At 35.2% G+C, this 14,384-nt stretch overlaps 2 protein-coding genes across 2 annotated transcripts; both read right to left on the minus strand.

The window, feature by feature from the left end:
- LOC145591952 (uncharacterized) lies at positions 1-783 on the minus strand. Its single transcript, XM_081648429.1, has one exon. The coding sequence runs from the start codon at positions 781-783 to the stop codon at positions 1-3; it is 783 nt and encodes a 260-aa protein (XP_081504555.1).
- Positions 780-1,571, minus strand: LOC145591953 (putative mitochondrial protein AtMg00310). The gene has a single exon (XM_081648431.1). The coding sequence runs from the start codon at positions 1,569-1,571 to the stop codon at positions 780-782; it is 792 nt and encodes a 263-aa protein (XP_081504557.1).
- Positions 1,572-14,384: the final 12,813 nt, after the last annotated feature.

Consider the following 14,384-nt stretch of genomic DNA (forward strand, 5'->3'; position numbering starts at 1 on the left):
TTACTCTATCCCGAAGGGAACAATAGCAAGATGATGAACAACGAAATTGCCTTCCCTTTTAACATGAGACCAAGCAACAAAGGAAAAGTGAGCACTAAGATCTAAGACATCGTCTAAAATATTATCCAAATAAGAGAGATAGGTAGTAGCCTTGTCAAGACGATCCATCACAACTTTGTAATCCGATTCAACAATGACATCGTCTAATTTATATCTACTGCCAAGTCTGATCCCAAACCACACTGCCATACATTCAGCTATATCAGGAGTCCACTGGCCACGCATCCTCCTTGAGCCCGCAAAAATAACTTCACCAGACGAGTTTCGAGCAACAGCTCCCAAACCAATCCAACCCCCTTCTAGAATTGCAGTATCACAATTAATCTTCACCAAAGCACCTGGAGGAGGCAACCATCTTTTGGGGCTGCTCTTATGTATCTTCAGATTGCTGCCATAAATTTTTGTTGTGTAAGAATTATGATCTGCTACTAACCTGCTTACTCTGTCCAAGATCACCTGGTGCGGCACCATTTTTTCATTGAATACCTTGTCATTGCGTCTATGCCAAATGTGCCACATAAGAGCTACGCAAGTTTGTAGCTTCTTAGAGTCGTGCTTTCCCCAGCTCACTATAAGGTTAGCAGAAGTGAGCTCCTCGTGCTTCTCAATCACCTCAGCATAATTACTCTCACGCCATAACTCTTTTACAGCAATACATTCAAACAGCCCATGGTTAAGGGTCTCTGGCTGGTCACACCAGGGGCAAGTCTTGTCTTCCGTCATATGCTCCTCTTCAAAAGGACACGAACTGGTAGAGTACTAGTGTAGAAGCACCACAAAAAATGTCGGATCTTAGGAGTAGTATCATCAGTCCTCCAAATTTCCACCCATGCCTTATGAAAATTTTCAAGGTTACAGGATTTGCCAAGAAGATAGGCTGATTTGACAGAGTAATTTCCATCTTTTGTGAACGCCCATGTTAGAGTATCACTAGGACCACGAGTACTCAAGGGGATAGCAAGGATACAACCTTTGTCTCCCTCCTCAAACACATTCTCTAGGATATCAGCATCCCACTCACAGCAGTCAGGTTTAATAAGATCGCTCACTTGAGTAACAAGATCGGTTCGCGGAGAAGTAATAAAACGACCATGTTCATCAGCAACCCAAGGCTCATTCCAAATGTTGATTCGAGTCCCATCACCAACCCTCCAAATCAAACCTTCTTTAATTAAAACTTTGGAGCTCCAAATACTTCTCCAAGAGTAGCTACTAACAAGACCCAAAGAGGAATCAAGGAATGAATAATTTGGATAGTACTTACCTTTCATGACCCTCGCAAGAAGAGAATTTGGTTCTTGTATTAACCTCCACGTTTTCTTTCTCAAGGGAGCTACATTGAAAACCTCCATATCCCGGAACCCGAGACCATCAAGACATTTAGGAGAACACATGGAATCCTTGCTTCGCCAATGAACTCTTCCTTGGGACGACGAGCTACCCCAAAAGAATTTTGCAGTGAGGGATCGAATGTCACTGAGAACTCCACATGGAATTTTGTAAACTCCCATCAAGTAAGTGGGAATAGCTTGAATCACCTATTTGATCAACACCTCTTTCCCTGCTCTCGACAACAACTTTCCCTTCCCACCTTGTAGTTTCTTCCAGATACGATCTTTCAAGGCAGCGAAGATGAAACTTTTTGATCTCCCAACGATGGTAGGAATGCCGAGGTACTTGTTATGATCATCCACTCTTCTCATCCCAAGTAAAGCCATCAATTCTTCTTGTTTGGCCATACAGACACCTTTGCTAAAAGAAACTTCTGATTTTTCATAATTAATTTTTTGTCCGGAAGCGGCTTCGTAAGAGTTGAGTAAATCAACTATCTTTGCGCATTCCTCTTGGTTAACTAATTAATTTTACTCTCAAAACCTTGCTCAACTTTTGTCTCCAATCAATTTCTTTATGTCCAAACAACATGTCAAACATAACCACGGCTCATATGTAAATTACTCGTTCGTAGTCACCTTTCAAATAATAATAATAATAATAATAATAATAATAGTCATTAGGTCTGTTGACCCGTATGAGGTTTTGATGATGATGTTAATGATTGAGCAAACTTCTATCTAATAAAGATTTCCTAGTGTTATGATATTTGCAGAATAAGTAAACTCTGGGAGTTGAAGTATGGACTGAAACAGAGGAACTTTAGAAGATCCAAGATGACAAGTAACGTCATAAGAAGAGTTCCATAAAGAAGTTCCCTGAACATAGCTAGACGGAACTACAAGGTGTTCCCTGACAGGAACATATCAACGGGTTGTAAGGACCTGGTTCCAGTGTAAAGCTGGAACACAACCTCAACAATCAAGGACCACTGCAGAGCTCGAGATATCAATTGAAAAAGATGAACTTCATAACTTAGGTTGTATTAAAGATACGCTTCTTTTCTAGGTTGATGTAAACATATAATTGGTTGTTATGTATGAGACTTATTAGAAATCATATAAAGCTTGACAAGCTAATTAATTCGTAAACGATAATCTTGAGTTTATGAAAAGGTATTTATTTGATTTTATCTTTTAAAATCTAGTTTACTTGGTTTTATCTTTTTCATATAAAACTCTATCTTTTGATAAAATGAATTTGACTGAAAAAGGTTTTCCTAAAAACGAAATTAAGTTTGTTTTAATTTCGATTTTGAAATGATAAGTCTGAATTTCTGTCTAACTTATCAATTTACCAAAAACCCTAATTTGTGAGCTGAGGGCCTTCTATGTATAAATAAAGAAGAAGTACTTCGATGCAAAGTGAGAGTTTTAAGCGTGAAAAACACGTAGTGCTTAAGAGTAAGTTTGCCAAAAGGTTTAAGCTTTATCATTTTGATTTCGGGTTTCATGTGTAGCTTTCCATTTATATGTCAGAGTAAGTCTTTGTGTTGTAAATGGTTTTGGGGTGTGTGTGAATTCTTGATAATTAACATTTGAGTTTAGGAGTTTGAATTCTCTAAAATTCGTTTGAGTCTAGGAGTTTGAAAGTCTCTAAAATGCGTGTGGTAGCTGAGTGCACAGTGAGTGAGCTTCTACTGTGAAGCTGAGTGTAGGAAATCCGAGAGTATTGAGTGAACCTAAGTGGGACTTAGGTTGGGTAGGATAGGGTCCTATCAGGTATCAAGTAGTCTACTGAGGAACTTGCGAGAAAGGTCTGTATGTAATAGGTTGTAACTAGGAGTTGCCCTATTATAGTGGAGTTTGTGTGAAAATCCCAAAAAGGGTCGAGGTTTTACTTCCAATTGGGCCCTAGAAGGGTTCCTCCTAAAAACTTGCTATGTTCTTTAAGTTCCTTTTATGTTCTGTTTTTAAATTCTGCAAAAGATTGATCTAAACTAACAAGGTCAAATAAAATATCCAACTCTTAGAAATAATGTTTTTGTAATCTCATCTCCTGTCTACACTAGCCAAATACGGAGTAGTAAAATGTATTCCGTAAATGCCAGTTTGTCAACGCCAACAATATGAAATCAGTTTTCAGTGATAACGTGGAAAACTGAAAGTAATATCAAGAGGAATTATAACACACGTAGTAATTCTTTGTACTACCTCCATTTCATTTTATTTATAACGATTAGACATTTTTCTTCTCTATTTGATGTCAAATCGTTGCAAATAATATGAACGCAAACTATTGGGTACGGGCACCCGCATCCAACGTTCAGTGCGGTCATTCTATATTTTCCGCCTTTTCACATTTTCTCTCAGAAATCAGAAAACTAAATCTTTCTCTCTCTTCTTTCTTTCACCAATTTGCAATTTCACATCACCAATTCACAATTTACATTTTACAATTCGCAATTTTCCATTTGTGATTCACGATTTGGGTACGGTACTACTAAATTTTTGGTCTATGAAGGAGGTTGTGGTGGGGGCGTTCGCTGGTGGTCGTGGGGGAGTCACCAGTGGAGGATTCGTTCGCTGGTGTTCGTGGAGGCGTGCGAACAGTGCTTCTGGTAGAGGTCGTGGTGGGTGGGTTCGGTGACGGCGGCTTGTGATGTTATGGTTAGTGGTTGCGGTGGGTTCTGTGAACGAAGGTTGGTGATGTTGTGGTTGGTGATGCTGTGGGTTGGTGGGTGTGGTGGAGGAGAGGGAAGATGAAAAGGAGATGGCAGGGGAATTGCCATTGAAGGAAGCAGGAAGGTTTGGAGAAGAGAGAAAGAAAGGAAAATGGGGAAAATCTTTGTTGATATAATTTTGTTATTTTGTGCTAAGTTGGCTGATACCTTTAAATTCTTGGCTAATATGATTTTGTCCATTAAAATAGTTTGTACTTGTATACTTTGTACATAAGGTAATACAAGTAGTATATAAACCAATTGATATTTCATATCAGTTAGCATTAAAGATATTAATAAAAACGTATCAGCCAACAAAAGGAACTTATTAGCCAACAAAAAACACATATAAGCCAACAAGAGTAGTATATAAGCCAACAAAAGATACTTATAAGCCAACAAGAGGAGTATATCAGCCAACAAAAGATACATATAAGTCAACAAGAGGAGTATATCAGCCAACAAAAGATACATATAAGCCAACAAGAGGAGTATATCAGCTAATAAAAGATACATATAAGCCAACAGAAGGAACATATTAGTCAACAAATGAAGCGTATCAGCCAACAAATGAAGTATATGAGCCAACAAATGAAGTGTTTCAGCCAACAAAAGCAACAGGTAAGCTAATAAAATAAACATATCAGCTAACAAAATGAAACATATAAGCCAACAATATATATATATATATATATATATATATATATATATATATATATATATATATATATATATATATCAGCCAAATTAATTATATCTCATATCAGCCAACAAAAGGAATATATTAGCCAACACAAAAAATCATATCAGCCAATAAATGAAACATATCAGCCAACACATGAAACATATAAGCCAACGAGTAATATATATCAACCAACCCTCCCACGCCAAATAGTTCGTGCGTCCGTATGCACGCAATACCTTCTCTAATATGAAAGGAAGGTAGTATATAAAATAAGCTAATTAGCTACTCCGTATTCTAGGTAGCTAACTTGCTAAGTATTTCTATGGAAAATAGCCCTCAAACACAATGTTTTACTATGTCTAAATAATTAAATTATCTATTTTAAAAATGGTATGAGTTACTCGTATAATTTATGTATGATTCATTAGACACAAATTAAAGATCAGGTAATAATAAATATGGTACTCCGTACTTCGTAAGAAATAGTCAAATTAAATTAAACTCTAACTATACTTAGGGCCTGTTCTCATACGTTGATTTCAGTTCAGTCTAGTTTATTTTCAGTTCAGTTCATTTCAATTTATGTCTAATGATATTGCTAATGATATAAAGCCAAATTTCATTCTTTTAAGCTCTTATTACAACGACAATAATAATAATAATAATAATAATAATAATAATAATAACAAAATAAGTTCTATAATAATAATAATAAACGGCGATTAGGGCGATTAGGGAACGTCAACGGCTTCCACGTCAACGGTTTTCACGTCATTTTCCGGCATCTTTCCGGCTGCCTTGGGTGGGTTTTGGTTAGGGGCAAGGTTCTTAGTTTGTGTGCAATCTACTCAGGCGAATTTCAAGTCCTTTGAGCGCTATTTTCGTGCAGTTTTTGGGTGCAGTTTTTGGGTGATAATCTAGTGGAATAGGGCTTCATTTGTGCAGTCTTGTGGGTGGGCTTTCAGGCAGCATCTCCGGCGTAGGTTCAGGCAGGTTTTCCATGCGTATTTGGGGCTGTTTTCGGGCTTTTTTCAGGCAAGTTTTCAAGCGTATTCTGGTTGTTTTTTTAAACCATTTTTCAGGCGTGATCTGCCCTGTTTTTAAGTGTGATTTTGGAGCTTCGTTGCTGCAGTTTCTGGGGGATATTCTGCTGCATTTTTTGGTCGTTTTTGGTGCAAATTTCAGGCTACTATTGGGTCAGTTTTGCGGGTTGTTTTGGGGTGTTTTTGCTGCAGTTTTGGAGTGCAATTAGTGCAGTTTTGGTGCTGTTTTTGGTGTTGTTATAGTGTGCAATTGGTGTTGTTTTGGTGCGGTTTTTGGTGTGGTTTTGGTGCTGTTTTTGGTGCAGTAGTGTGAAATTGGTTTTGTTTTGGGTGCAGTTTTGGGTGCTGGTTTGTTATGCAATTGGTGCTGTTTTGGGTGCTGTTTTGGGACGTTTGCGTTGTGTTGTATTGCTGTTCTCTTGTGGCAAGTTGCGGTGGATGTTATGCCTCCTATAATTCTCTTTCATTGCCCGTTCGTGGGTCTTAATGGGTGTCAAGATGGTAGGGGTAATGGGCTCACTAAAACCTCTTTGATCACTCATCTTCGTGACCGTCATTGTTGTGTAAATGCACGGGATATGACCCGTATCACTCTCTTACTTCGGATTTGGCTATTTTCTTGGAGGCTGAGACGACCTTTCGTCATATGGGCATTTGGCTTTGTGGGGATTGTTTCAAGACGCATACTCTTCGTGCGAAGTGTTGACATGGTTCTGGTTCAGATGATTTTGTGGCACCTCCTGACTTGGGAGATGGTGTTGTTCGGTTTGTTCTTTACGGTTTTCCTAAACCGCAGGTTCCTTCGGTGGCATCTCCTAGTGTGCCTCTTGAGCCTCATTTTGCTTTTGATGTTGCTCTTCTTGATAGTTTGCTATCTAAGCGGTTTTGTTCGGTGAAACCTATCCAACCTAAGTGTCGCTTGGGTTTTTCTCGGGTTTTCAAAGGGGCCCTTGATAAGTTGATTGGCAAGCCTGATGACATCTCTTGTTGGGTTCAATTGCTTGTGTTGCCTCTCTGTGTCCTTAAAAACTTTTCTCCGAGGAGTAGTCGAGAGTGTTCTTCGGGTGTTAGGCGTCAGCGGCAGGAAGAGAGTATCACCTCTGCTATTCGTTCTTGGTGTGAGCCTGGTGGTTCTATGCAGCTTGTGCAAGACACGTTGGCTAAAGTGTCTCCACCTTTGTTGGATGCTGATGAGGACCATGATTTGTCCGAGCGTAACATTAAGCAGTGTAAGAGAAAGATTTCAGACGGTCATTACACTGCTGCGGTTAGGGTTCTTTCGTCTTCTGGTCTTGCCCCTTACAATGATGCTACTCTTGCAGATTTGCAAGCTAAGCACCCTTCCTTTCCAGCTCCTATCTTACCGGATATTCCCGTTGATCAGCACCTTATTGCTACTCCTGCTGTTGTTTTGGATCAGATTAGGGGTTTTTCGCGGGGTACGTCATGCGGTAGAGACGGCTTGCGTGCTCAACACCTTATGGATTGTTTGAGTGGTGCTGCATTTGCTGTTTCGGATGAGTTGGTGGACTCTGTTACGCGGGTGGTTAATCTTTTTCTCGCTGGGAAATGTCCTGCTGGGTTGGGAGAATACATTGCTAGTGCTCCTCTTACGCCACTTGTTAAGCCTGGTGGTGGTATTCGACCTATTGCTGTGGGTACCGTTTGGAGGCGTTTGGTATCAAAGGTTGGGGCTGCTTTGATAGGTCCGCGTCTGGGAAGCTATCTAGGAGGTCTTCAGTTTGGTGTTGGGGTGCCGGCTGGTGGTGAGGCTATTCTCCATGCTGTTAATCGTTTCGTTGAGGCTCGTGGTGGTGATGTTGGCCTCTCTATGTTGTTGGTTGATTTCCAGAATGCCTTTAATTTGGTTGACCGAACGGCTATGTTGCGTGAGGTTCGTCTTCATTGTCCAGCACTCTCGCATTGGGTTGAATTTTTTTACTCTACTCCGGCTAGGCTGTTTTATGGGGAGCATACTGTATGGTCTTATCAGGGAGTTCAACAGGGTGATCCTCTTGGCCCTTTGCTTTTTGCTTTGGTTCTCCAACCGTTAGTGTGCCGAATTAGGGATTCTTTTGACTTATATTTACAGGCTTGGTATTTGGATGACGGCACTATTATTGGTGACACCTTGTGGGTAGGTAAGGTTATGGATTTGATCTTGGCGGAGGGACCTCGTCTCGGCCTTCATGGCAACGTTGAGAAAACGGAAGTTTTCTGGCCCACGGAGGACCCTCGTAGCCGTCTCATAGGTGTCTTTCCTCCGGATATTGCTCGTCCTGTGCATGGTGTTACGCTGCTTGGTGGTCCTGTCAGTGCTGACTCCGCTTTCTATGGTGAGCTTGTTTCGAAGAGAGTATCGAAGACTATTGTGCTACTGGATGTTGTTGCTAAGCTCGATGATCCCCAATGTGAGTTGTTACTTCTTCGTGCGTGTACTGGGGTTTCCAAACTCTCCTTTGCTATGCGCACTTGTCCCCCTCGTCTTTTTGAAGCGGCCCAAATTTCTTTTGATGTGGCTCTTCGGGCATCTTTAGAGCGCATTGTGGCTGCTTCGGGTCCTGGTTTTGGTGATTGGCAATGGCAACTTGCAACCTTGCCCTTTGCTTATGGTGGATTGGGTGTTTATTCAGCGGGTGATGTTCGACACTATGCTTTCCTTGCGTCGCGTTTGCAGTCTACTGGTCTTCAGGCTACCCTTCTTCGTGATTCTGGTATTGTAGGTTCAGGACCAGCCTTCGATGATGCTCTATGTCTTTTTAATGGAACCGTGGAGACTGACCTTATACGTAACCCTAGTGATATCGCTGCCCCCAAACTCATGAAGAAATTGGCAGATATGTATTTTACGAAGGTTACTGCTTCAACAACATCCACTTTCTCCTTATCTCCGCGTCAGGTTGCCTTATGGAAGTCCCAACAGAGGGATCACACTTCGGCTTGGTTACGAGTCGTCCCAATATCAGGGTTGGGTCAGACTATGAACGGTAAGACTTACCGTTCTGTTCTTTGTTATAGATTGGGCGTTCCATTATTCTCCGTTTCGGCACCGTGTTCCGCTTGCTCAAGGGTCTTCGACGGGGATATTTTTGGGGATCATGCAGTATCCTGTGCTGGAATGGTGGGTATTAAACATCGACACAATGTTGTTCGTGATACCCTTGTCGATATTTGTTTTCGCTCTGGGATTTCTGCGAGAAAGGAGGTTAACGTTGGGTTAACGGGAGGACATGACGGGGCTCTTCGACCAGCAGATGTGTTAATTTATTCCTGGGACAGAGGCCTTGATGTATGTGTTCACTTGACGGGGTCTTCTCCATTGACACTATCAGGATTGTCTGACTTCGTTCCTGGTCGTGTTCTGTCGGTTGCGGCTCAACGGAAGCGAGACAAGTATGGCACGCGTTGCAAGGCTATTGGCTATGGGTTTCTTCCTTTCTCCTTTTCTTCTTTGGGGGAATTAGAGAAGGATGCTATTGCGTTGCTGAAGAGGATTCAGGCGTTCGCAAAGACTCAGGATATTGGTGCTCGTACAGCTGCTCACATCTTCAATAGGATTGGATTCGCTATAGTTAGAGGAGTGGGGGCCCAGATTGTATCTCGGCTCCCCACTAATTTCTTGTAATTTGATTGACTTTGTAGGTTTTGTTTTTAATAATAGTAATAATAATAATAATAATAATAATAATAATAATAATAATAAATTAATCTTATAATAATAATAATTTCATTCCAGCTTTTACTTTTTTTTTTCTTTTTCTTTTTTTTTATTTTTTTTAATTGTGTTAATTTTTTACAAAGTATTTTGTGTTCTTTTGTAATAATAATATTTTATTATTTAATTAAATAGTATATGTTTTTAAAATATTTTGGGGTTTCATGTTTTTAATATATTTTCCATAAATATTATAATTATATAGTATATTTTTCTTAAATATTTTAATATGTATATTTGTATATGCATATATGTATAATAATAAATCAAAAATCACTAATCCATAGTTAAAAATCACTAATTAATAAGTTCAGTTCAGTTCAGTTTATTTTCAGTTCAGTTCAGTTTAGTTTATTTTCAGTTCAGCTGAGTTCAGCGTATGAGAACAGGCCCTTAATTATAAGGTTTTGAGATAATACTCGTATGTATTTGGACAAAAAGATAACACGAGTATAATTTTTGTTTATTAGAGAAAATATATATTTGGGGTCGTTCAAATAAATAACTACAAAAAATCATGAAAAAGTATAATATATTATGTCATGAATTTAATTATTTTAGAGTTCATAACAAAATAATTCCTCCATTTTCCCTCAAAAAAAAAAAAAAAAAAAAAAAAAAAAAAAAAAATTCCTCCATTCTATTAATATTGCAACAATGGACTATTTGCATTATTCATCACTATTGTTTGACCATATAATATGATTCATACGTTGAACAAAGTATAGTCATGTGGAAACTTGTTGGATTCGTCTCATAAAATACTTTCACAATATTAACTTGTTATAATTTTTACTTTTACACAATATATATATATATATATATATATATATATATATATAAAAAGGGGAGTTTTTTCCCGAGTTTTTAGAGAGCCACGTAGGATCTAATTTTCTTAGCGCGCCATGTAGGATTATAAATCTTAGTATTAACCAATTAAATAAGAGACTATTAATTTCTTTTAGAATTAAATAATTCAAATGCCACGTAAGTAAAATTGGCAAATGAGATTTTAAGTTTAAAATAATTATATATTAAATATTATCTTTTAATATTAGGAATTTTATCTAAATATATAACAAATTTTAGCTAATAAATACAAAAAAAAAATAAAAAAAATAATCAAACAAACCGTGCATCGCACGGGCTTGTTGCACGGGCTTCATCTAGTTATAGATATTTAGGATATAAAATGTGGTTTAAGATGCATAATTTCATCTTTGTTGCAATATTAATAGAACGGAGGAAGTATAGTATAAAAATATTGCACCACAAGTTTACGGAGTACGTATTTTGGAAGCTTTCAAAAATAAAAGTCAGATAAAACGACTGATATTAGTATGTAAAAACTGAAATTAAACTTCCTGTGAGAAACTACAAAAATCAGAAAATGCAGGCAAAAGGACCATAGTGAAATTCAAATGAATGGTACATATGGTTTGGAATGCATAATTTATGTCAACCCTATTCCTTTCTAACTTTCTAGGGTTGGGAAAATTCATTAGCTGCAATCTGAATACAAATAATAATTCAAGTAACTTTAATTAAGTCAAACTAGGTTTTTTTTTTTTTTTTTTTTTTTTTTTTTTTTTTTTTGAAGGCTAAGGAATTATTATATTAATGTAAATTAAGCTTCATAAAAGATATAAAACTTTAATTAAAGGAAGCATAATGAGTGTTTTAGATATGGTAATTTGACATAAAACTTCTTATGAGTTGGCTTATATGAGTATTAGATCTACAAGCACACGAGTGCTTTATATTACAAAGTAAATTTGTACTCCGTATACATTAACCATTTTTAAAGTGTAAGTAAAAGTTAATTAAGGGTACTTTAGGTGTTAAGGTGCATGCACCAATACCTGGCCTCACGCCTTCATGTTTGGCAAACTATAACTGTAAATTCATGTTTGGCAAACTATAACTGTGAAAGTAAGTGTTAGCTATGAAATTATCTAACTGTTAACGGTCAATATATAAGCTATTATCTGTGAAACTAGATAATTAAGGTATGAATACATGTTCGATAAAATAGCTTTTGACTTGGTATTACATATAAAAATTAATATTTATTTTCCTAAAATTATAAATTAAATTTTTAACAGCTACATCTTATCATTAAAAGCTAGCTTTTGATAAAAGCTACGGAGTACATCCACCACTACTCCAACCACTATATTATGAAACACTCATATTTTTTTTTATCAAGTAGTACATAGTTTGACTTGGTTAAACCACTAAAAGATACACAAAAGTACTACCGAACACATAATTCTTTACTAGATAAAAATAAATAAATAAATAAATTTACTTCCTATTTTATGAAAATTACATAGTACACCAAGGTGTACCATGCTCATGGTACACCCTGAATTAAACAATGTGTTGCATGATGTTAGCTTTTCAAATATTTTTTAAAAAAAAGTCAAAAAAAGAAAAAAAATCAATCTTTTCCACAATTTATGGGACTCATGCGTGATATTCTCTGTATTACATAACTTCCAAAATTAAATTTATCTATTTTTTCATTTTTGAATTTAGAGGGAAGTTTATGGAGAATTTTATAGAAAAGGAAATACAGAGCAAAATAATGTCATACTATTCTAGATTTCACCATCATATACTAGATTTGTTAATGATGCTAAATATAGTGATGATATCCACAATAGTGGTGAATTTGAGGACATTATTATAACCTAAAAGGTAATTTAATTATTTTATATGATTTTCATTTCAGAATTTTGCTTATTATGTTAACTTAATTTCTTTGTTGTTATTTTAAGATCTGAATTGAATCAGACTATGTTTATGTTTATTGTATGTATTAATTCCTTATATTTAAGTATTTATGTTTTAGATTTTTATTTACATTGGATTGAAGGTTGATGATGAAGTTCTTTTTATGTGACCCTTATGTTCGTTGCTTTTTTTTTTGTTGGCTTTGAAATGAATGTTGTGTTTTTTTATATAGTATGTTCTTGATTGTATTAGTCATGTTCTTTTTAACGTAATTTTGAGGTAGTCACCTTTTTGTTGCGAAACACTGATGTAGTCACTTTATAAGAAACATTTTGTAATATATTGAAATTTTAATTGTTTGTTGATTTATTTATTCATTAATGGACATAAAAATATAAAATATTAACTTTTTTGATTTGAATGAAATATGATATGACAATATGTACTTTGAATATGAACTATATGTTCTTTACTTTACAACTCATGTTCTTTGAATTTTGCTAATTAAAATTGTTCTTTGGATCTCAATAATAATACGAATTATGTTCTTTTTACTTGAATATTATGTTCTTTTATATTCATTTTTGTTTATTTTAACTCTTATGTTATTTGATTTCTTGTTCTTGTTGTTAATTTTGTATGTTTTTTAGGATCGATCATTATGTTATTTGATTTTGATCCTTATGTTCAACGAGGCATTGAGTGATGCAGATTTTTGTTATAAACATGTCAGATTAAAATTAGTTATAAACTTCATTTTTAAATATTATGATATTCATCTTAAATATTATTTATTATTCATGTATTTTTTTTATATTAATTATCATCTAATAATTGTTTTTTTTTTTTTAAATCAGGATCATGAAGGTTGATGACCATATTCTTTTAGGAGCTCCCTATTGATTTTTGATTTTTAGATCCAAAAAAAACATCCATGATATTAATAAAGAACAAGATAATATTATGTAATGAACATCACTTAAATTTAACTAGCATGGTTCAAAGATAAAATTCAAAGGACATTACACAATAAGCAATGAACATTATATGACAACAAAAGTACATTATTATTACGATTAAAGAACATGATGGACATTTAAATATAGTTTATAAAAAGATATACTCCATAATAATTATCATTGTATTATATAATACTGAACATATAGAATAATAATAGCGTTAATAATTAATTGTACATTATAAACAAATACGGAGTATAAAGTATATTATGTATTCAAATAAAGAACATTGTTAATCATATAAAGAACATCACAAGAAATACATATGACTATCCTTAAAACGAATATTATAAGTAAATATAAAGATATTTTTTTGTTGAAAGAATATGAATGATTTTTGTAGAGGTTTTTTAAAAGAGAAAATAGTTAAAATAAAATATCTTGGTAACTTATATTTTGAAATGAAAATAACATTTTGAATTTGAATTTTAAAAATGAAATCTTGAATTAATTTTGGAAAAAATAATTTTAGATATAGAAAAATATTTGGAAAACTAACTTTTGAAAAAAATTTGACAATTAATGCGGGGTAAAGATTATTCTTTAAGTATCTTTTCTAAAATTAAGGGAATGAAGTTCGCGTTCTTCCTATTACTACCGATGTTCTTTTATGTGAGCATGTTCATTGCAATATATCTTGATGTACTATGTATACATGTTCATTGCATCATATCTTGATGTTCTTTTTATAATCGGGTGTGCATGGTACAACCGGGTGTACAGATCATGTATTACCTATTTTATACATTCAAACAAACTGATATAAATTCAAATAAATTATGAAAACGTATAGTATCCCTCCGTCCCATAATATAGTTCCTGTTTTCTTACTGTATTTTGGAGATCCAAAATGTTGTTTCTGATTCTATTTTTGGCTAGTATGTAAAGACCATTATACCCTTATTTTTTTCTAACTTTGTTCATTGTACTTCCTAAATTACCCTTAAATCTTTGTACTTTTTCCACTTTCTCTCTTTAACTTTTGTCTATAATTGTACTTTTTACCTTTTTAATGTACTTTATTCATTTTTTAATCCCTTTTCTTAAATACCGTGAAAAAACACAAACA

The sequence above is a fragment of the Chenopodium album genome, chromosome 18 (assembly GCF_948465745.1).
Source record: "Chenopodium album chromosome 18, dcCheAlbu1.1, whole genome shotgun sequence".
Classification (NCBI taxonomy): Eukaryota; Viridiplantae; Streptophyta; class Magnoliopsida; order Caryophyllales; family Amaranthaceae; genus Chenopodium; species Chenopodium album.